A 22,351-nucleotide genomic window follows, 5' to 3' on the forward strand; every position below is an offset into this window, starting at 1 on the left:
CCTTACTCTGCACACCTCTAAAGTGTTTGCTGCCCATGGAGAGTAACCTCCCAACAGCGCTCAGGCCTGGACGGAGGGTCAGCTGCCCACCTTTACTGCTCTGGATCTATTGAAACTCCTGCTGCTCGAGGGTTAAAAACATGAGGATTTTTTTTTCTTTTTTAATTTGTAAAAACCAGGTTTGTTTGGCTCACAGTTCTGGGGGCCATGCAGGGCAGGAACGGGGCACCAGCGCCTGGTGTGGCCTTCACGCTGCATCACAACATGACAAAGGGAAGGACCTGGCGCCCTGAGCTCACCTGTCTGGCCAATAGGAGCCTGTTGTAAACATGTGTAAAGATTTGCTTTTCCTTAGTAGAAAAGTTCACTGATTCAACAGAAAATCTGGGGTAAGACAGAAGTGTACAAATAAAAAAATCAATAATGACATCATCTATTTACACATAGTGAAATGATGACTACAGAAAAGCAAATAACATCTCCATCTCCTCACATGCTCCCTCTTTCAGGATGTGTTACTCGCAGCACAATTTCAGTGTGCAGCAAGGCTGCACTATTGCTAACGAGGGTCCGCACTGGGCCTTGGACCTCTGAACTCATTAATCCTGCATTGCTGAAGCGTGTGCCCTTTGACCATATCCTCCCTGCCCTGCCCCTGGTAATTGACATTCTTCCATTTCTATGTATTTGGCTATTTGGTGCCGCAGTCTGGCTGGGCACACAATCACGAGCCACCACACAGCTTGTAGATTCAAACAGCAACTCTTTATTCCCGAACTCACACCAGCCATCTACAATCACGTTCTGGGGAAATCCACGTTCTCTGCCCAAATCCACCTCCACTGGGCTTCTATCTCCCAAAATATACTGTCTGAATCCCGTGAGAACTCAAGGGGAACTCAGGCAGCAGGATACGCCCTATTCCCAGCAGGAATAATCTTAAACCTTAAACCTGGAACCTAAACCGGGAACGCCCTAAACCCGATTATCTTAACCGGGAACACCCTAATCCACCTTGGTCCTTGAGCAAGGTCACCTACATTCAATGTCACTGCAACATGGGGTACGCTGGCAAGGAAACTGTCATACCCACTTGGCTAATGGTTCCCAGCAATTTGGCTTTTTTTTTTTTAATAGTCCACATGAAAATGAGGTCAAGAACGATGGTAATACTGGACACAGTGACACATGCCTGTAATGCCAGTGACTTGGGAGGCTGAGGCAGGAGGATGGTAAGTTCGAGACTTTAAGCAACTTAGTGAGACCTTGTCTCAAAATAAAGCATAAAAGGGGCTGGGGGTGTGCTTGTAACTGTGGTCCACTTTATGCTTTGAAAATAGCCCTTGATGCTCTCCCACAGCAACTTATTTTTAAAATGGACTGGTTCCTTTCTCTTCCTCTCTCCCTCTCCCTTCCTAATCTCTCCCCTTCCCTAATCTCAAGAGAAAAGGGATTACCTTTATTCCCTGTCCTAGATGGAGTTATCTCCCCTTGAGCACTCACCCACCACAGGAATGAAGTCATCCAGACTTTGGGGATGGCACCAGAAGATCTGAGAAATAAATGACTGTCTCCCAAATTAACCATGAATTACAGCTCCAACAGGGAACATGTGGAAAGTAGCCTTTGAGTCACCTCTTTAAAAGCCCCTGTTCCTGCTGATAGGCACAATCACAGTCTTTGGGACAGGAGTCCCTTGTGTTTCTCCTTTGCTAGCAAAGCAATAAACCTTTTTTTTCCCTTTTTCCCAAAACCGTGTCCTTGTTATTGAATTGGCATCGGGGACAAGGACCAAGCTTTCTGCTACGTGCTCAGTGGTAAAAGTGGCAAATCAGAGCTGGCTGTGGCTAGGCGGCCTCAACTCCTCGCCCTGTGAGCATCTCCAAAGGGCTGGGTAGATATCCTCAGGCCTGGGCAGTAGTGTCCTCCAGGGCAAGCACTCCAAGAAAGCAAGGCCACGGCCGTGTTGCACTTAATTTTTTTATTTTTATTTTTTATTTCTGGTACTGGGGATTGAACTCAGGGTCATTCAACCACCCAGCCCCTTTTATGCTTTATTTTGAGACAAGGTCTCACTAAGTTGCTTAAAGTCTCGAACTTACCATCCTCCTGCCTCAGCCTCCCAAGTCACTGGCATTACAGGCATGTGTCACTGCGCCCAGTATTACCATCGTTCTTGACCTCATTTTCATGTGGACTATTAAAAACAGGACATCCTCAGTCCTGTTTTGTATTTTATTTAGAGACAGGGTCTCACTGAGTTGCTTAGCACCTTGCTTTTGCTGAGGCAGACTTTGAACTCCCAATTCTCCTGCCTCAGCATCCCAAGCTGCTGGGATTACAGGCGTGTACCACTGCCCCGACACCTTGTTACACTTTAGAACTTGGTCTCAGATGTCACCCCCTGTCATCTTTGCGAACCTGTAACCAAAGATGTGTTTACATCTTACAGGACTGGTTTTAAGAATTTACTAGTTTCTTTGCTAACTAGTGTGTTAATGAAGATCTTGACAAATGGTCATTTTACATTTTATCTGAGAGTTACGATTTTATCTTTTTTTGCGGGGGTGGGGGGAGGGTATCTGGGGATTGAACCCAGGATACTTAACCACTGAACCATATCCCAAACCCTTTTTTTTGAGACAGGGTCTTGCTAAGTTGACCAGGCTGGCCTGAAACTTGAGACCCTCCTGTCTCATTCACAACATACCTTGTTATTTCTCAATGATACAGATAGACCCACCTCAAGCTTTCTAAATACGTTCTGGAATTATGCGTAATTGGTTTGCTCTTGTCTGTTAGCTCTGCCCCACCTATAAGCATTGATACTGCTTGAAAGGAAAGCGAGGAACTGGGAGACGGGTGAGTGAAAAATGAAAGATGGAGACCAGGCAGAGATCCACACAGATCTGACAAATAAAGGCCATCTCTTTATAGTGGAGAGAGGCAAAACAGGCCTGGGGTTCGGGACTTTTATGGTGCAGGCTCAGGGATTAGAGCTGGGCAGGTCCTAATGCGGTGGTTAAAGGTGGGGTTGGTATGAGAAAGTGATGAGCCTTTCTCAGAAATGCTCTTGGACAGGAAAGTGAAATTTTTCTTCAAATGGCGGCTGTCACTTAAGGTGGCTGACCAGATTCTAAACAAGGACCTCACTGCTCCTCGTGATGTGAAGGATGCTGCAATGATGGTTCTTGCACATGTAAGTGGATTGCACTAGTGAGGAAATCAAGAAATGAAACTGATAAGATCAAGTTTTTAAAATTAATAATTAATATATTAAAATAAAATATAAGGGGCTGGGGCTCAGTGGTATAGAACTTGCTGGCAAGTGTGAAGCACTGGGTTTGATTCTCAGCATCACACATATAAATAAATAAATAAATAAAGGTCCATCAACAACTAAAACTATATTTTAAAAAGATATAAAATATAAGAGAATATGGTCAGCTTCCTCTTTTGAAAACAGGAACTGGACATAGCACATGCGCAGTGGATGCTCGCGCTCTGGGGAGTGCCAGGCTGTTTTCAGATCACTGAACGTTTCTACTAATGACCCAATTTTTGTTACATCTTCCAAGACACTATTATTCCTCTCTCTGATTCCTAGTGAGTGTAACGTGGGATTTCATTGTGGGTTTGATTTCTAGGTCCCTGATGGCTAATGACATTGAATTTTTGCTTAGTGGCCATTTGTGTATCTCCTTTAAGGAAATGTGGAGTCCAGTTCTTTGCCCATTTTAATGGAGTTGTTTGGTTGGTTGTTATTGGTGTATGTGCTCTGCATTTATTCTCAATGCTAGAATCCTTGTATGGACTTACCTGTGTCCCCTTTGAAATCCCTATGTTGAAGCCCCACCCTCAATGTGATGGTGTTTGGAGATGGGCCTTTGGAAGGAATTAGATTTAGGTGAGGTCATGAGGGTGGGCCCTTGCGATAGGATTAGGTGCCCTTATGAGAAGAGGAAACAAAGATATCTTCCTACCCACTGCCTCCAAGTACGGCCCTGTGAGCACCGAGCAGGAGGGGGCCACTGCCAGCAGGAAGAGCGCCCTCACAGCCCCAGCGCTGGCTCCCTGAGCTGGGACCTGCAGCCTCCAGAGCCCTGAGAAGCTAATGACTGCTGTCCAGGCCCCCGGGCCTGTGGTGTGTGGTGACAGCAGCCCTGCGAGACAGAGACAAGCCTTGCCAGATACACGATTTGAAAATATTCTTCCATTTTCTTTCATTTGTCTTTCTGTTTCTTTCAGTTTCCTTTGAAGCACAAAAGCTTTTGATTTGGATGAGCCGACGTATCTTTTTTGTGTTTACTTGTGGTTTTGATGGCATTGCTTTGTAATGAGAAAAAGTGGAAAAATTTTACCAAAAAAAAAAAAAAAAAGAGGCAGGCTCTGTGCAGTTTCTTCATGCAGTGTAGTCCTGTCCTCTGGGAGCGACACTCCACTCACGAGGCAGGAGATGGTTCTGCAGTTAGAAATGCTTTTCTTCCTCTTGGTGCTCTTCCAGCTTGCTGGGCAAGGTCTCTCACATTCCCATGAGCCAGATGGTCCAACAAACAGCTTTGGATTTAAGAGGCATGAATCATCACTTAAATGTACTTAGAAAGTCTAAAATTAGTCTGGTGTAAGCCATCCTGCTTTTAGTTTTCAGTCTCTCTGACTGGCTGTGCCAGCAGTGTTTGCTAACTACAGAAGAAATCCAAACACTGGCAGATGGTGGTTTTGCCATTTGAAGTGGAGATCAGCAAGGGATCATGTGTGTTCATAAACACACAGCACTGGGGAGAAGCTAGGCACCAGCACAGGACCGGCTCAGCTATGGTGCATCCAAACTACAAGGAAAATAGCAGAAGGTATTAAGATCAGAATCAAAAATGCTGGGGGAGAAACTTCTCTGTATCTTCTTATGTTCTTTATGTGGGGCCTGCGAATTAAACTAATGAAAGATAAACAGGAGAAAAGGCACAACATTTTTAAATCAATACTTGCATGCACTGGGGTTCATACAAAAGAAGTGACATTCACTTAAGTTGCTAGACATGGGGCTCATATTCTATTTTAACAAAGGAAATCAGGCTGGGCTTCAAGGGATGATGCATCACTGGAAACTGACCTGGAAACAAGGGGAACTCATGGAAGATAAGAGCTGGTGTAGCAAGTTCTGTTTACACAAATTCATATCTCAGTTTCAATGTGTTAGGACACAAAGGATAAAATTGGTCATCCGTGACAATATGCACAGAAATGGAGATCATTGTGTTAAGTGAAAAGCCAGGTTCAGGAAGGCCACGTGGCCTCCTCCAGGCATGGCATCCAGCAGAGTTGATCTCATGGTCGCTGAAGGCAGATGGGGGTCTTCAGGGTGGCGAGTGGGGGAGGGCGGGACGGGCAGGGACAGGCAAGGCCGGCCCAGAGACACTGAGGTACAGTTAGGTGAGTAACTGCTGGTGCTCTATGGCAGCCGGTGCCACAGATGAAAATGTCCTGTGTATGTCAGAAAAGCTGAAAGAAGGGATTTTGAAAGTTTTGACCACAAAGAAATGATGAGCATTTGGGCAGATAGATGTGCACACCCTGATCGGAACACACAATGTGTACATGTGTCAAAAGATCACGTGGCACTCCAGAAATGCGTACAGTTCCCAGGCATCAGCTGAAAATTTAGATTTATGTTCAGGGGCCACGTGGCCCAACTGTCATTTCAAATAATTATGATAACTTCGATTATCAAGCATTTTACTCTGATCCTGGTGCTGGCTGAGGTTGGCACTGGAGACCAGTGGTGGTGGGCGTGGCCCTCAGGGAGCTTCCCTTCCAATGAGGGGACTCAGATGGGGCCCCAGTTCAATGTTAGTGACTGCATGTTTAGGACAGTGTAAGGAGCCTGGGGAGCTCTTCCTGCAGCGTGGTCCTCACCTCTGATGGGTCTCTGTTCCAAGGATCCTCTTGTGGCCTCCCCTGACCACAAGCTCTGAGACCCCTCCTGGGTTTTCTTCATAGCACTATTCCCTCACCTGGCGGCTGCCATATGTTTACATTTTAGCCAGTGTCTGCAGTCTCCAAGAGGACGACTCCCAGGACTTGACTATCTCTGAATTCCTAGTGTCCCCGACTGCTGGGCCCATGGGTCAGCAGGTATTTTTGGAAGGAGTGGGCCTCTCAGACAGGGGGCTGAAGCCTGAGGACTACTTGGTGCCTGCCATCCAGGTCACCTCCTCTTGTCCTGCTAGTGTCCTGAGTGCCACTCTGTGCTAAGAGCAGCCAATGAACTCTCATTTCTGAAAAATGATTTTTTTTTAAAGTTAAAAACTGACTTGCACACAAACATAAAAATGAGTCAAGGGTTTTATTCAGTTTCTTAATTATTGGGTGGTATCAGTGAAATAGTAAAGCTGACTTCAAAAACTTTGGAGGAGCTGGGCACAGTGGCACATACCTGTTATCCCAGCAAAGTAAGGGAAATAAGGGGGGGGGGTCCCATGGAAACAGGGACATCAGTGGAGTAGAGGAGCAGAATTGAGGAGGAGGGAGGAGGGCAGGAAATGGGAGGAATAGAGGAATGAAATTAACCAGATTATTCCACGTACATATGTGAATATCCCACAGCGGGTTTCACCTTTATGTGTTTCTCTAAAGCACAAACTTATAAATAAAGACAGACCAATAGAGTAGGGGGAAAGGAATGGGGGTGAAGGGGGAGCACTGGGGACTGAAATGGAGCAAATTATATTCCATGCTTTCATAATTATGTCAAAATGAACCTCAATATTATATATAACTATAATAACTAATAAAAGAAAAGTAATAATAATAACAAAAATAGAAAAGAAAAGAAAGTTCATCTCCCAGAGATGCCCAGGAGAGCTCAAAGGACCAAGCGCAAGGGCCAGTGGGATGGGGGCTGGCCAGTACACCACTGCAGGGGACACAGGAAAGGACTCTATCCACTCATTTAGCCAAATATTACTGAGTCCAGGTCTGTCAAGCCCATTGTTAGAAAAACAAAAGCAAAGGAGACAGTCTCTGCCCTCAGGAGCTTGGGCTCCAATGGAGGCAGGTCAGCTCTGTGTGTCCTGTATGTCGTATGTGTCGCTGATGTGGCTGTGACAGGGAGACACCCGAGAGGTGTCAATGCTGGTGGTCTCCTCCCCAAGCCTCTTCTCTCTGGCACGTTTGCTAACAAAGGAAAGCTTCCCTGTGCTTTGGGCCAACCTGTGACCCTAGTAGACTGGACCCTCAGCTTGCGGGAGGAGAGAGAGTGACCTGGTTAGTCCAAGTCCCTGGGCAGAAATAGGGGCGGTGAGTTGTCAGGGAAAGGTCACTGGGCTTTTGTTCTGTTTTTCATTTGAAATCCTTATCGTACAGTCACGTGAAGGTTGGGCCACGAAGAAGCACACACAATGGCAGTCCAGAAAGACCTATCCCTAGGTGACATTACATCTTAGCTTATGTAAGCACACTCCTGTGTTCAGGGACAGGGACTCTCATAATGGTGCCTTCCTAAGAATGAAACAACTGCTTTAAGAGAAGCAGGGCTGGGTTTACTCATTTATTTGTGTGTGTGTGTGTGTATATATATATATATATATATATATATATATATATATATATATATTTATTTTCAAGACAGAAATCTGCAGGTTGGCATGTGACTTCAGAATGCAAGAGGTAACACAATTTGTGCTTCAAAAGTCAAGTCTCCCTCCACCTCCAATACCAAGCTCCCTCCCAAAGTCCACCAGGGTTTTCAATTTCTTCTACCCTCTTTGAGTTTTCCAGTGATATCACATGCAGATGTATTTAGTTTAATATCTGATATCTTTCTTCTCCGCCAACCCTGAACTAAAACCTCCTTTGCACATACAAGTGTAGCATACTAACCCACACTTGGCTTCTTTAATTAATCATGTATCTTTGAATGTAGCCCTTATAAAAATGCAAATAACTCTTTATTCTTTTTCTTTCCTCTTCTTTTTCTCCTCCCTCCCTCTTTTTTCTTAAACAGCTCCAGCGAATTCTGTGGTATGGCTGTCTGGTTTACAATTTATTTAGCCACTCCCAATTGATGGACAGGCAAGTTGCTCATATCTTGTGCCATTACAAACAATACTTCAATAAGCACAGGATATTGCAAAGACATTTGAAAACCTGGAAGAAAATTAAAATTACTCAAATTGATTTAAAAGAGATAGAAAACCTATCCAGAAAAATTACCTTAAAAGAAATAGTTGTTAAAGAACTCCCTCGTCCATGCTTCCAGCCCAAGTGGTTCCAGATGGGAAGTCACAGGTCAGTCAACCTGTGACCAAGTGGGGACATCACTGGCTCACTTATCATGTTTGGGCAGAGACAGGAACAATCTGGGGTCCACACACTGAATTCACCAGTCGCAGAGACATCCTACCACAAGTTTCTTGTTATGTGATATAAATTTGAGGTAAATTATCTGATACTTGCTGCCCAAAGTCCTGGCTGGTGCAGAGGGGACCTAATACAAACGGGTGCATGTCAGGAGCTGATGGATGTTGGCAGAAACTTCCTAAGGCAGAGGTAACATTTCAAATAAGACCTGAGGATGAATGTTTTAACCCTTGGGCAGAGGGTGAAAAGTCACTGCTGAGAGTTGCTGTGACCTCCCTCTGCCCACTTATTCTTCTAATTCACTACTTTTCCTGCACAAGTGAGACACAAACTTAAGAGTTTAGTAGTCAGAGATTTATTTTTAACATTGAATCTAAGTTTCTAAATATAGTAGGAACATAAAATTGTCTTTTCAAAGAAAATTTGCTTGCTTTTTTATTGATAAGTTGATATAAGGAAAATATTGGGTAAATAATTATACATGGCCTTTCTTTTACCAAACCCCCCTTGGGAGATGGTTGCTTGGCCATCACTGTGTATTGGACCCAGCTGCAGGGAGCAGGGCCGGAGCCCCCTTGCAGGCTCAGGTCTCTGGAATGTGCAGTTAGGCTGGGGGTCACACAGAGCTTGGGCCTGGACTGGGTGGGGGGAGGTGTCTTGCACAGGGTAGGGCTTGTCAGGATGGAGGGAACTTGTGACAAGTGGCTGTGGAGTATGGGGAGGGTCCCAGGCAAGTCTTGGACAGTCCACAAGTCTTGGCTCACTGATTGCTTAATTGGTTTGTAGTCTTCCAGGAAGTGAATTTCCCAGAGTTCTCCTCAGAGATGGTGGCATTCCTGAAGCCCATCCTTCCAGGACTGAGCGTGGACCAGCTTCTCCTGGCCTCCCCACTGCGCGGTGCCCCTGACCTCTCCCAAAGCCACATAACACTTATTTTCTTTTTTCTTCTCTTTCCTCTTCTCATGCAATGCTGGGCATGGAATCCCGGGCCTCCCTGTTCTGCCTGGCCTCCCGTGTCCAGCCCCACTGGGTGTAAGTGCAGTTGGGGCAAGAACCACATTTGATTTTTTAAAAACCATGGTAAAAACCTACAATAGAAAACTTACCGTCTCAGCCATTTTTTTTTTAATGTTTATTTTTTAGTTTTCGGCGGACACAACATCTTTGTTTGTATGTGGTGCTGAGGATCGAACCCGGGCCGCGCGCATGCCAGGTGAGCGCGCTACCGCTTGAGCCACATCCCCAGCCCTCTCAGCCATTTTTAATCACGTACTTGGGTAGCGCTAATCAACCTCCATTTCTCACCCTGCAAGGCTGAACCGGCACCTGGTGCACAGCGTCCCCTTGCCAGCCCAGCCTTTGAGAGGCCCTGTCGCACTCTGTGTCTCTGCTCTTCCTCCTCCAGGGACATTGCCTCATGCCAGTCACGCAGCGTCTGTCTGGGTGACTGGCCTCCTGCACTGAGCAGTGTCCCCATGGTTCGTCCATGTTGTGGCATGGGGGCAGGATTTCCTCCTTTCTAAGGCTGAATAAGACCCCCTCTGTGCCTGTCCCATGCATATTGTTCAATAATGCAGCCATTACGAACATTCGGGCCGCTTCCACCTCTCGGCTACTGTGCATGACCTGCAGTGAACAGGGAGTGAAAATTGCTCTTTGGGACCCTGATGCTTCCAGATTTTTGGATGCACACCCAGAAGCAGGATTGCTGGATCGAGTGGTAATTCTATTTTAACTTTGTGAGGACCCCTGTACCCTCTTCCAGAGTGGTGATACCATTTTATGTCCCCATCCCCAGGGCACGAGACTCAGTCCCTGCCTACCCAGCTCTGGAGTCCTCCTCTCGGTGCGGGGCTGTCCCGGGGTATCCATGCTACTCTTGCCCCTCACTGCTGTGCTCACACCCAGGGAGGCTCGCTTGATAGTTCTTTTTCTTTTTGAGATGGAGTCTATCTGCCCATGTTGAAACTTCTGCACCAGTATCCCGAGTAACTGGGACTACTGGCAAGTGCCACTGGGCCTGATTTTAAATACTTCTTGAACAATGAATGGAGAACCAAGGGAATGAAGAATGAAGGAATCCATGGGAGAGGGGGTTTCTGGAATAATGAAGTGAGGGAGTTGGCTGTGGACCACACTGGTCCAAGAGAGAGATGCAAGACCTGGGAGCGTCTGGTGTCTAAGCGCACACACATCTGGAAGGCCCTGGGCAGCCTTGCGACCTGCTGGAGCTCAGTGACCTCGGGAGTCTTTCCTCCACAGGCCTGCTGGTCTCCACCTGCAAGGCATCCCTGTTGCCAACGAAGCCGGGCAGGCTGTTTCCTGGGTGTGAGCTTGGGCCAAGAGCAGAGGGTCCAGGTGGAGGGCAGAGGAAGGGGCTCAAGGAAGGAGTGGGGCAGCTGTGGGGAAGAACCTGGAGTTGCTCCAGAGAAGAGTGCCTCTTGGACGCCCTCCTGGAGCCTGACTTCCACGTGCCCAGCGCCCTACCGACAGTCGGCACTCAGCTCCCATTGACCTCCCTGTCCTGCTCCTCTGCTTCTCGGGTCTCCCTCGTCACTTCCCTTGGGCAAGTCCCCCTGAGTTCCACCCGGGACCTGTGACAATCATAACCTCAGCCGGGGCCAAGCCCCCTGCCCCTCCTCTTCATGTGATTGCCTTCACCAGATTTTCAAAATGGAAGTGAGTCCGATTGCTCTCAGGAGGAGGTGCTGGGCTCCTTGCTTCCACACCTGTGGTCATCTGGGAGAGGCTCGAGGCGCTGGGGAAGGAGCATTTTTGAAGGAAGATAGCATCACAATCCCTTAGGAAGATAATAAGGCCAGCGTCACAGGCCTCTTCAACTCATGACTCAAGGGGGGACCTATAAGATGTGGCAACTGGGGCAAAGGAGGGCTGAGGAGCGCCACCAGGGCCATCATACTGACAGGCGTGCAGACAGACACAGGCCACCTAGCCCACCTGCCCGCCCAGTCCCCTCGGTTTTTACACACTGTGCGTGTTCTACAATTTGCAGTTAAGTAGCTCAGGGGTGACGAAGGTGGAAGCCACCCAGGCTTCCTGAGTGGTGCCTGCTTTCCCACTGCTGGTGCCTGTGGACTCTGGTCTGTTTCAGAGCTGTAGGCTTAGCCCAGCCAGCGCAGAGCACACACCTCCTACTGCCCACCGGACACGCCCTCCAGTGAGAGCCCCTGGAACAGAGAGACCAAGGTCTCAAGATGGGGGTTCTGTCGGGCCCATGGTAGGTACCTGGTGAATGGGTGAAGTGCAGGTGTGGGAGTGGCCTTGGCCATTGACACCACACTCCTCCAACATGCTGGGCTGCTCCTGCCTCAGGGCCTTGGCCCTTCCTGTCCGTCTGCTCCATGCTCTTCTGCAGATGGCGGGCCTGGTGTCCTCCAGCTTCTTCCCAGTCAGCCCCTCCCTGGTCCCACTGATTACAAACCAAGCATCACATACCCCCCCACACCAGAACTCATCACACCACACACACTGTACGCACTACACCCACCACACCGCCCCCACGTGCACACACACTCCCTATTACCTTCCTACAGCACGTGTCCGTGTTGGACTTACACCGTGCACGTGCGCTCTCTCGCCGCCCTCATTATGATGCAGACGTCATGCAGGTGGATGTTTGTGTGTTTTGTTTGCAGCGCTGGGATTGGAACCAGCTTTTCACTGCTCCAGCTCTGAGCTGTGCCCAGCCCTGCCTGTTCCCTTCATCCCCTCGTTCCTGGTACCTGAACTAATAAACACGTGTTCAGGAGTGAAAGACCTAACGATGGGCATTGTTAATGAAACAAGCTTTCACCTAGTGCCATCGCAGTACCCGCTGCATGTTGTTAGTAGTAAAAGCGTTATGACTGCCATCACTTCAGTTTCCACAGTTGTGGTTCGCAAGGCCCTGAAGCAAAATCAGAAAACCTTGTCTGCCACCCAGTGGCGGCCTCTGGGACCTGCAAGCTATGCAAATACCCGCCCAGGGATGGACTTGGCTGTCAGAGGTGTCCAGCGCTACCCAGCCAGCTGTTCAAACCACTGTACCAACATCCCTGGTGGGAATGTGAACCGACACACTCCTTCTAAAGGGAAATTCGGCAATGCCTAACAAAATCACACCCACAGCACCTTTGCATCCAGTAACCCCACTTCAGTCACAGGTAAGACACATGCATGAGGTCATGCACCCCACCACAGTTTGTCACTGTGGACTGCTGGAGACCACCTGCGTCCATGGGGGCAGGGCGCAGGATGGAGTGGGGCAGCACGTCCCCACCCCGCCCACCCCTCCCACCACGTGGCATGAAGTAGTTTGTGGGATGTCCTGTGGAGAAGGGAACCAGCATCCACAGGAGCACTGATGGCATCCACCCTTCACAGAGAGGAGTGGCGAGAAAACATGCAAGAATCCAGGAAGAGAGAGCAGAAAGCAGAGGCTGGTCACCCATAGGCGCTGTGCATAAAGGAGTGGAGAGGACAGCGCAAGGACAAGGGGACAGGAGTGGGAGTGAGGGAGTGGGAGGCTCCAGGGGTGCAGCTTCCTCTAAATCTAAGACTCCTGGCGTGGAGGAGTTCATTCACAACTCAGGAGGCGGGAGCGGGAAGGGTGTAGGACTGAGCGGGGTGGGGGCAGGGCAGAACAGCAGCACCTCTGGGGGTTACAGAGGCTTCAGGATGTGAGCCTAAGTGACTGCATCGCTGGCCAGTGAGGACCGCTCGCCTTCAAGCCTCCGGTGTGGCCGATTCCCCTGGAGAGCAGCCTCTGGGACCCGAGGCATCCAGGAGCCATCCCTTGCCACTTTGGAGGTTCCACGGGTATTAGGAGCTCTGTGTTCATGAGGAGGGATGGAGCCCTCATGAACACAGAGCTCCTAATACCACATCATAGTCCCTGCCTGAGGGGAAGGGGAGAGACAAGCAGCAGGGTAACAGGGCTGCGGTGTAGCTCTGCGGTAGAGATCTTGCCTCGCATGCACAAGGCCTTGGTTCCACCCCAGCACCGCAAGACAAACCAGCAAATCATACAGAAGCAGGCTACTGAAGTTACACAGTGATAGATGCTATATAGGAAGGAAATAAAGTAGGTTGATGTGACGAGAGATGGGGCTCCTTTATAGGTATGTTCAGGAGAAGCCTCCCTGGGGTAGGGAGATGACCACTGAGCACAGATCAGCACAGCAAGCAAGGGGCCAGCAATGTGACACCTGGAGGGAAAATGGATCCTGGGCGGGGAAGCCAGGGTAAAGGCCTAGTGAAGCTGGTGGAGACTGGTCTCAGCCGGGAGGAGCCAAACCTGCCTGGCCCTTGGGCTGGAAGGCAGCTTTGGACACTGCTTTGAGTACCTTGGGAAACCAAAGACGGCTTGAGCCAGAGGTGAGGTGCCTTATGCTACAGTTATTTGCATATTATAGGTACTTGGCAGTTTGCTGTCCCTCTTCCTCCTGGGAAGATGCTACAACATAGTATGACATCTCATGGTCAAACACTGACCACTAATTCAAGGGTTTTAAAACACTACTGTGGGCTGGAACAATACCAGCCACATGACTCAGCAAGGGCACTTCTGGGTGTTTGTCCCAGAGAAACCAAAATGCGTGTCCACACAAAACCCACCCAGATTCTCCATAGTAGCTCTGTGCATAAGAGCCAGGATCTGGAAGTGACCCAAGTGCCCTGAGGTGAGTCACACTTAGCAGTGGAACAGCAAGAGCCAGGGGTCAGCTCCAAGGGGTGGATCAGTATGTCTGTGCTCTGACCCAACCCCACATGGGGGTTCTGACCCACAGTGGAAGTCTATTTGGCTCAGGGTCCTGGAACCAGAAGTCCAAGAGTACAGTGCTGGCAACTGGCGAGGGGCTGCGCCATCCCAGGGTCGGGGGCATGGAAGAGAGAGCACAGGGGAGGGAAAGGGGCTGCTTCCCCTTTACCCACCCCACAGCAGCCTGGGCCCCGCACCAGGAGGCTTCACCAACTCGTAATACAATCGCCATGGAATTAATTGTCACATGAGTGTTGGAGGGTACAGTCACACCTTAGCAGGTCTAAGGCACTGTGCTGTGTGGAAGAAGTCTCAGAAATTTATAGGCTTTCTGATTCCACGTGCACAGCCTCAAAATGACAAAAGGGGACTGGTGGAGAACACACAGTGGCTGTGGGCGTGGCTCAGGGCAGCTGGGTGGGCTCCGGAAGTGCAGGCAGGAGGGAGAGCTCTGTGCACTCAACACTCCACTCTGTGTCTGCAACGTGGTGCGGTGACACGATAGAAGGGGACAAGAGGGCATGAAGCTCTCACATGTCCCTCCTATGCCCATTTCCTGGCTTGGACACTTTGGATGTGGAGAGCAGAGAGCACAGGGAGCCCTTTGCCTTCACAACTTCCTACCCATCTAATTCTACCAAAGAAAGAGAATGAACTGCCCCCACCAGCAAGCCCGGTAGGGTGAGGAACGCTTTAGCCTCTGAGCCAATGGTCTGCAACCTCTGGTTTCAGGGAACCAGGTGTTCTTCTTGACCTTTGCTGAAGTTTCCTCAGTTTCCCTGGGTCAAGGGCCAGTGACCAGGTGGGGGAGGTGAATGTGCCAAGTGAGGAGGTGTCAGAAACATCCCATTGGGAAGCATGCTGTATTCGCTTTCTGCTGCTATGCAAACAAATTACCATTAACTACAGTTTCATCCCGATTTCCTGGGTCAGGGGCGTGTCAAGGCCTGACAAGGCTTCCTGCTCTGGCTCTCACTGGGCTGGAACCAGGTACTGGCCATGGCTGCACTCTCTCCTGAGGCTCCTTTCTCTTCCAAGGCACTGGCTGCTGATGGAACGTGCCTCCTCTCAGTGTATGATGAGAACCCTGCTTTTCTCCCTTTGTCCTTCCCTTCCTCCCTATTTTGAGACAGGGTCTTGGTAAGTTGCTGCTGCTGGCCTTGAACTCATGGTCCTCCTATCACAGCCTCCAGAGCTGCAAGGATTACAGGTGTGTACCACTGAGCCTAGTATCTTCCTAGGTATTGACTGGGGACCTCTCAGGTCCTAGAGGTTACCCTCTTGGTTTTGCCAAGGATGCATGATCTCACACTACGGCAGCCCCTTCCTCAGCCCGCTGGGGACTCCTCCATGATTCAACCCCACCATAAAATTACTATCCCACCACATCCACAGCTCCGGCCACACTCAAGGGAGGCTTTCTCTAGGTGTGTGCAACTGGGGTCACCTCAGCATAAGTCATGGACTGACAAACTTAGCCTGTAAAGGAGCAATTGGTAAACTTTCTCAGCTGGGTGACCATATTGGATCTTACTGAAGTCATTCAATGCTGCCATGAATTGGCTGTGTTCCAGTAAAAATTTATGGACATCGAAATAAGAATTCCATGTAATTTTCATGTCATGAAACACTATTCATCCTTTGATGTTTCTCAAACATTTACATTATATAAAAACCATTATTATTGGCTGTGGGCTGGATTGGGCCTAAGAGGGTCCTAAGTGTCCATGGGTTGAATGCAGACAATCTAAAACCTACCCCATATTGAGACCACAGATTACCCACCCTTTTTAACCTATCTGGATTTCTTCAGTGAGAATAATTCACATTCCCCAGTTTGCTGGGAAACAGAATACAGAAGGCAAAAAAAGGGCGTACCTTGGCTCCTTCCATTTCTCCCATCCTGAAAGCTAAAAAGTAAGACCAAGACCAAAGCATTTAAAGATCCTTCTCAGACAGTATAACCCCAAGGTCTAACTCCCGAAGAGTGAGAAAGTCGTCCTGCAGGATGGATTCTGCCAGCAAACCAACTTCTGTGGTTGGGAAGGAGGGTGATGGAGACACACAGCTTCCCTGTCAGGCACACTGTGTGGACCGAGGCAAGACTGGGGTTCTGGTGGACACCACAGCTGACCCTCTGCGGGCTGCACAGGCCTGTCGACTAACCCATCTACAGTTGGCAGCCAGACAAGGACGAGCAGGGAGTCTGTAGGCGAGATTAACAGACTGGACAAGCAAGAGAGTGGGTCACAAGAACATGCTAAGACATCCATATTTTAAGTATTATCAAGACCATATCAACTAATTTGGGAATCCTTGGTTGACTCATCTGTATCCCAAGACATAAAAAATACAATTTTTTTTGTTTTGTTTTTGTTACTAGGGATTAAACCCAGGAATGCTTTGCCACTGAGCTATGCCCCCAGTCCTTTTTGGTTTTTTGAGCCAGGGAATTGCTAAATTGCTGAGGCTAGCCTCAAACTTGTGATCCTCCTTCCTTGGTTCCCCAACTAGCTGGGATGATAGACATGTGCAACCATACCTGGCTTCTTCTACATTTTAAAAATCCAACTATAGACATATGTAATTGTTAGTTTGATAGGAAAAAAAAGACAATAACTGTAATCTATGAGATGGAATAAACAAGAGGACTTCTGGTGGTAAGAGATGCAAATGATTTTAAAAGGCCTCCCTCTTGACTGAATTGTTTTTCTCATTTTAAACCCACAGAGTTGTCGTTTGCAATGTTATAAATCATTAAGGATCGGTTCTCTATGTTGCATTAACAGTACAGAGACAAGAACTTTTTCGACAATGACATTAGCATCTTCCTCCAGATTCCTAAGGCTTTGTCATCCCACTGTGCGCGCTTCCTAGAAAGCTCTCAGCCCTCCCACCACCTGCGGTCCAGAGGAAGTGGAAAGGCCAAAACAACTGCTGCCATGGCTACATGGGCCTCACCTCATTTTTTCTTTTAGTTAAAAAAAAAAAAGAAAGAAAAGAAAAAGAGCTGGGCACAGTGGCACACGCCTGTAATCCCAGCTGCTCAGGAGGCTGAGGCAGGAGGATGGCGAGTTCAAAGCCAGCCTCAGTAAAAAGTGAGGCACTACGCAAATCAGTGAGACCCTATCTCTAAATAAAATGCAAAATACAGCTGGAGATATGGCTCAGTGGCCGAGTGCCCCCAAATTCAATTCTCATACCAAAAAAAAAAAAAAAAAAAAGAGGAAAATAAAGATCTCACATGCAGGAATTCTTTCTCCAGAATAGTTTAATCGGTTTGGATACTGTCTGTCAACACTTGATTATTTTCCCTCTATTTTGGACACACAAATCCATTCATTCAGACTCTTCTTCTCCCCATATCTCATATATTGTGATATTATTGTGTGGATCTGCAGGCATCTCTGAGTTTTGCAGCTTGATGTTACCACCATTTGCCATGGTGACTTTGAGATTCCGCACCTTGGACACAAACTTCACAAGGTCCTTCTCAAGTTCGGTTAAGGTATGGAATGCATAGTCTTTGCTGGGGGAAGTATTTTGATGTTTCTTTAGTGGAGAGCGAAACTGGCAGCCTCGGAGGCCAGTAGAAGTCTGCTCCTGTCAAGAAAGATATCTGGGGTGAATAATTCCATTGATTTTCTCGGCTTTGACAGTTGGGCTCATCTAAGAGAACAGGTCCCTTGTACTGCTCTAGTCTAGGCTATGGCAAATTGGCCACCTCTGGCCCACAACCTGTTTTTATAAAGTTTTATTGAAACACAGCTGTGCTCATTCTTTTGCATATTACTCATGACTAAATTGAGTAGTTACACAGAGACTATAAGACCCCCAAAACTGAAATGCTTTACCTCCTGGCCCCTCTCTCCTGGCTCCAGCTTTAGACAGTCTGGATAGAGTATCATGAAGTGCTGGGAGTGTCCAGGAGAGAACACGCCATATTTCTCTGCCACTCTCCTTCAACTGGAGAGCTGTTGGGGACCAGAGCTTACTACTTGACACATTTATAACTTTAGAACAGGCTTCTATTTAATTTACTTGGGATAATAACATTTCCACCAAGTCCCAAAATTTGTAATAAATCGAACATGGCAAAATTGTAAAAATCAGGAGAAAGTTAAGTCTGGCTTTGTGAATAATTTTTTTACCTGAAAAATACTGTAATTTCCTGAATCTATCCTTAATTTGAAAAAATTCACAGGAAAAATCATGAGCCATTAAACAGGTTATCAACTGTTCTGTCCCAATCTCTGTGGCTCTGGGGACCACTGTCTTCACTAAGAATGTCAGGAAGCAAATTTGCCAAATTTCCCAGGATCCAAGGTAGTTCCTCCCCATTCAAGTTCTAGATAGCTCAGCCGTCCTGACCCTACGGACTACAAGACCTGATTCTGTCCGCTGTTTCTGAGACGGAATCTGTGGAGCTGTTCTTACCTTATTCTTCTCACTATCTCCTTGAAACTTCAGTATTACATACAGCAAAACAACAAAAATAAGCCAGAGCCATTTGCTCCCAAGCCAGCCTTGGGTGTGCTCTGGTAGATTCTGTCTAATTCGGAAGTGCCCTCCGCAAGGCACCTTCCCCTGGGGTTCTTTGGCTTTGTCTCTCAGAGAAGAGAACATAAAGGCGTAGCCGCAGGAGAGGCACAGAGGCAAGAACAGGAACCATCTCAGCGTCCGCATGGTGAGCAGAGGTGATGGAGGAAGCTGCTCATGGTGGGTCTGTCTGCCCTGGCAACTGGGAGACTGGGGACCTAGTGCTGGCCGCTGGTGATGTCACAGAGGGCCTGAGCCAGGGCAGCCTTGGCCATTGTGATGCCTTGAGGCTGGGGATAAGGAGGCTCACAGTGGTAGCTGGAGAAGGACTTCAAGAAACTGGGGGGAGGGGAGGATTTCCAGTGAGAGGGTATGATGGGAAGTCACCTCCTTGCCAGAACATTCTTTCTGACTCTGGTGTTCAATGGGAGGGGCCATCATCATCTTGCTTTCATTTATTTGATTCTGACACTGTGGTGAACAGAGACACTGTGTTCCCATGGAGCCTGGAGTCCAGCGGGAAAGATGTTTGTCCACAGGCCGCACAAGGGGCCCCCGATGCATTTCATCTGTGGCCATTGTTCCAGAAATAAGATTGGCCAGCATTTAAGTGGTAGAAGCAGCTTCACTTAAAAACCCCAAGTTTCGGGCTTCCTTTGAATATGGATGCTCTGGCCTCACAGGGCCTTGTTCTCATGGGCCCACTCTGCTCTGGCAGGGCAGGAACTGACCCTGCTGGTGTTCTCCCCTCAGTCCTCACCAGTCCCTGTTGCTTCATACGACTGACTGACCTGTCCAGGGGAATTCAGAGTATGACTTGGTAAAATTTTGACAAGAACAGAGAACTGTTAAGAGAACAGAAGGGGGAACTTAATGCAATTACTCAGGAAGACTTTCTCGAAGATGTGGGTAGAGCTCAAGAGACGCTGCTGAGGAGCCGGCTGGGTACATGGGGAGGGGCTGACATTTGGCCTGTGTGAAGGCCCCAGGGTAAGGACACAGCCTGGAATAAACCAAACCTCCCTGACCAGTGTTTGAAACCACAAGTTTTAAAAAATGAATGAACAAGAAGGCTGGTCACGGGGGCACAGGCTTGTACTTGTTCCCCTGGTCACCTATGTCACAATCATGCTAAGGAAGGACCTAGTTCACAGGCTGACTCCCAAACAGTGACTTCCTACTGAATACCAAGTCATTGGAGGTCCACTGGGCACCCTCCTGTGCTGCTGACTGCGTTGCACACTGGGGAGAACACAGAGGTCCCAAAGCCTCACCTGTAAAACCCAAGGGGAAAACAGCAGTGTCACATGCTGCACCGATTCTCCACGTGCACCGCTGTCAGCTGAAGTGGTGGGGTCTCCTGCAGAGACTGTGTGTGCAGGAGGTGGAGAGGTGCAGGTCCCAGGGTTGCAGGAAAACAGGCCTCATGCTGCAGGCAATGTCCAATCTGACCGCTGTGGCTTGTGAATGTTCATCTGAGAAGAAGCTGGCCCCAATGCTCCTAGCCTTGGGCCATGGAGTGTGCTGTGACCCGTCTGAAGGCTCAGCCTTGGCATGACACCATCCTACCCCACTGACCCCCGTCAGTGTCCTAAGGCTCCTGTGGGGAACAGCTGCAGCTGCTGAGTACTCCGGGGGTGCTGTGTCTGCACAGGGCCTGAACCGTGCCAAGTATGCCAACAAACACTGAGGCCTTGGTAGTGGTCAAGTGAGGCTGCCTGTGGGGCCAGTGGATTTCATTTACACCAACGACCCCTCACAACAGAGCTGCTCTGTTCCTGATTTTCATTACTTGCAAATTTTCATGGGAATTTGATGATAGGAATCCCCTAAACTCTTTTTTTCTACAATGTGTTCACAAGCTTGGTGCTTTTCCATAGCACAGGACCAAGAAAAAGCACGAAGCTCTGGGAAGGTCCCTCCAGGTCAAGAGGTGATGACAGGTTCGTGAGGCTGAGTGAGATTCGACTTTACATCTGGGAAGTAAAGGCTAACCTGAAGAACCCCTCGCCCCCAGCCCCTCACCACTGCATTGGCAAGGTGGCTTGGGCCCCAGCGGGTGGAGGAGCAGCCTCTGGTCCAGAAGCCAAAACCTGATGAGTCCTTGTCTGGGAAAGCTTCCAGCCTCTGCTGATTGTTCCTGTGGCAAGGACTCATCAGCGGCAGCGTGGTGAGTGACTTGGTCAGGAGGAACCATGTGCACTGAGCACTGCTGTCCAGGTGTGGTACCCACAGAGTGGGTGATGGTCACTGTGTCCCCTTCCAGGAGCTGAGACATCCACCCAGTGCTCCGCTGTTCAGGTGAGCCCGAGATCAACACCAGCTACTGGACTTCACCTTAGTTACTGCCTTGCTCACCTGCCTTGGTACAAGCTGGTGTCACACTGGACACTATGGAAGTGGCACAGAATGCAGACAGCCTGCCCGCCCTCACTCCCCTCACAAGAGGTGCAAAGGGAGCTGCCCTTGCTCTACACAGGCACACACTCTCAGGCCTCAGGGTAGTGACGCCTTTGCTAAACACCCAGGGCTGGAAAGGAATCCCCAAAATCCCTCCACACACACACACACACCTATGGACACCTCCTGGGCAAGTGGGGAAGGCAGGCCACGTAGCCCCCACACTGGCTGGAAGGCCACAGGCTGGAAGCTTTGAGATGCTCAAGGTTTGAGTAGAGGACACTGGGACTAGGTCACTGGGACTGGGAAAAACTGGACATAGTCAAAAGCTGGACACGATGCCAAATACAACGGATAGGTTAAGGCAAACTTAGGAAAATTAAAAAGGCCATCAAAATAAAAAATACCTCATGATGGCAAAAGCTGTTAATGAGTAGAATTTGACTAAAAGGACGATCAAGTTTTCTTTATAAGTTAAAATAGAGAAGAATAAATTGTGATAAAAAATAATTTAACCAAATATAATTTTTTTTTCTTTTGGTACCAGGGATTGAATTCAGGGGCACTTGACCACTAAGCCGCATCCCCAGCCCTATTTTATATTTTATTTAGAGACAGGATCTCATTGAGGTGCTTAGCACTTTACTGTTACTGAGACTGGCTATGAACTTGCGATCCTGTCTCAGCCTCCAGAGCTGCTGGGATTGTAGGTGTGCGCCAACACACTTGGCTAAAAGTAACTAATTTTTATGAGAATAATTAAACAAAACAAAACCCTGAAAGATGGTTTAACTGGGGTGTATATAATACTGATCGAGGAAAAAAAATGGCCAATTCATGTTTATTCCAGCAAAGTTCACAATAAAAATTCCCTTTCCCTTTAGTTGCTGGAAAATGATGTAATCCTGATTAAAATGCTTCTCTGGTAACAGTGTAAATATGCTCCTTGGGGCCAAGTCCTCCCATCACTGTGGGGCAGATAAGGGCACAGCTCGGGGCGGAGGCTCTGGGCCCCATTCCCAGCACTGCAGATACAGTAAAACAAAGAGAACCTTGGGGCCTTCCTGGTGTCGAGGACCCACAGACGGCACTGAGCTCAGGAACTCGGACTCTGCACTGACAGCCTCGTGGGAGTGGAGATATGCTGATGTGTGATATCGACACAGCACAGAAGGGTGGGATACACCTTCTCACCTTCTGCTGAGGGCGAGGACAGTGGAATTCCTGGGACCCCAATGCCTCACAAAAACACTAGGAGAAGGGAGAGCAGCAAGAAAGCACAGACCAGGGAAA

The 22,351-nt window shown here is 48.5% G+C and overlaps 1 protein-coding gene across 1 annotated transcript; it reads right to left on the minus strand.

The window, feature by feature from the left end:
• Window positions 1–17,372: 17,372 nt before the first annotated feature.
• Window positions 17,373–19,926, minus strand: Fam209a (family with sequence similarity 209 member A). The gene is made up of 2 exons (XM_046433356.1): window positions 18,557–19,926; window positions 17,373–17,722 (listed from the first exon to the last, which is right to left on the minus strand). Exons 1-2 carry the CDS (start codon window positions 18,803–18,805, stop codon window positions 17,459–17,461), a joined length of 513 nt encoding a protein of 170 aa, XP_046289312.1. The 5' UTR covers window positions 18,806–19,926; the 3' UTR covers window positions 17,373–17,458.
• Window positions 19,927–22,351: the final 2,425 nt, after the last annotated feature.

Source organism: Marmota monax, unplaced genomic scaffold (assembly GCF_021218885.2).
Source record: "Marmota monax isolate L192 unplaced genomic scaffold, Marmota_monax_Labrador192_F-V1.1 WCK01_AAM20220418_F8-fsc00014, whole genome shotgun sequence".
Lineage (NCBI taxonomy): Eukaryota > Metazoa > Chordata > Mammalia > Rodentia > Sciuridae > Marmota > Marmota monax.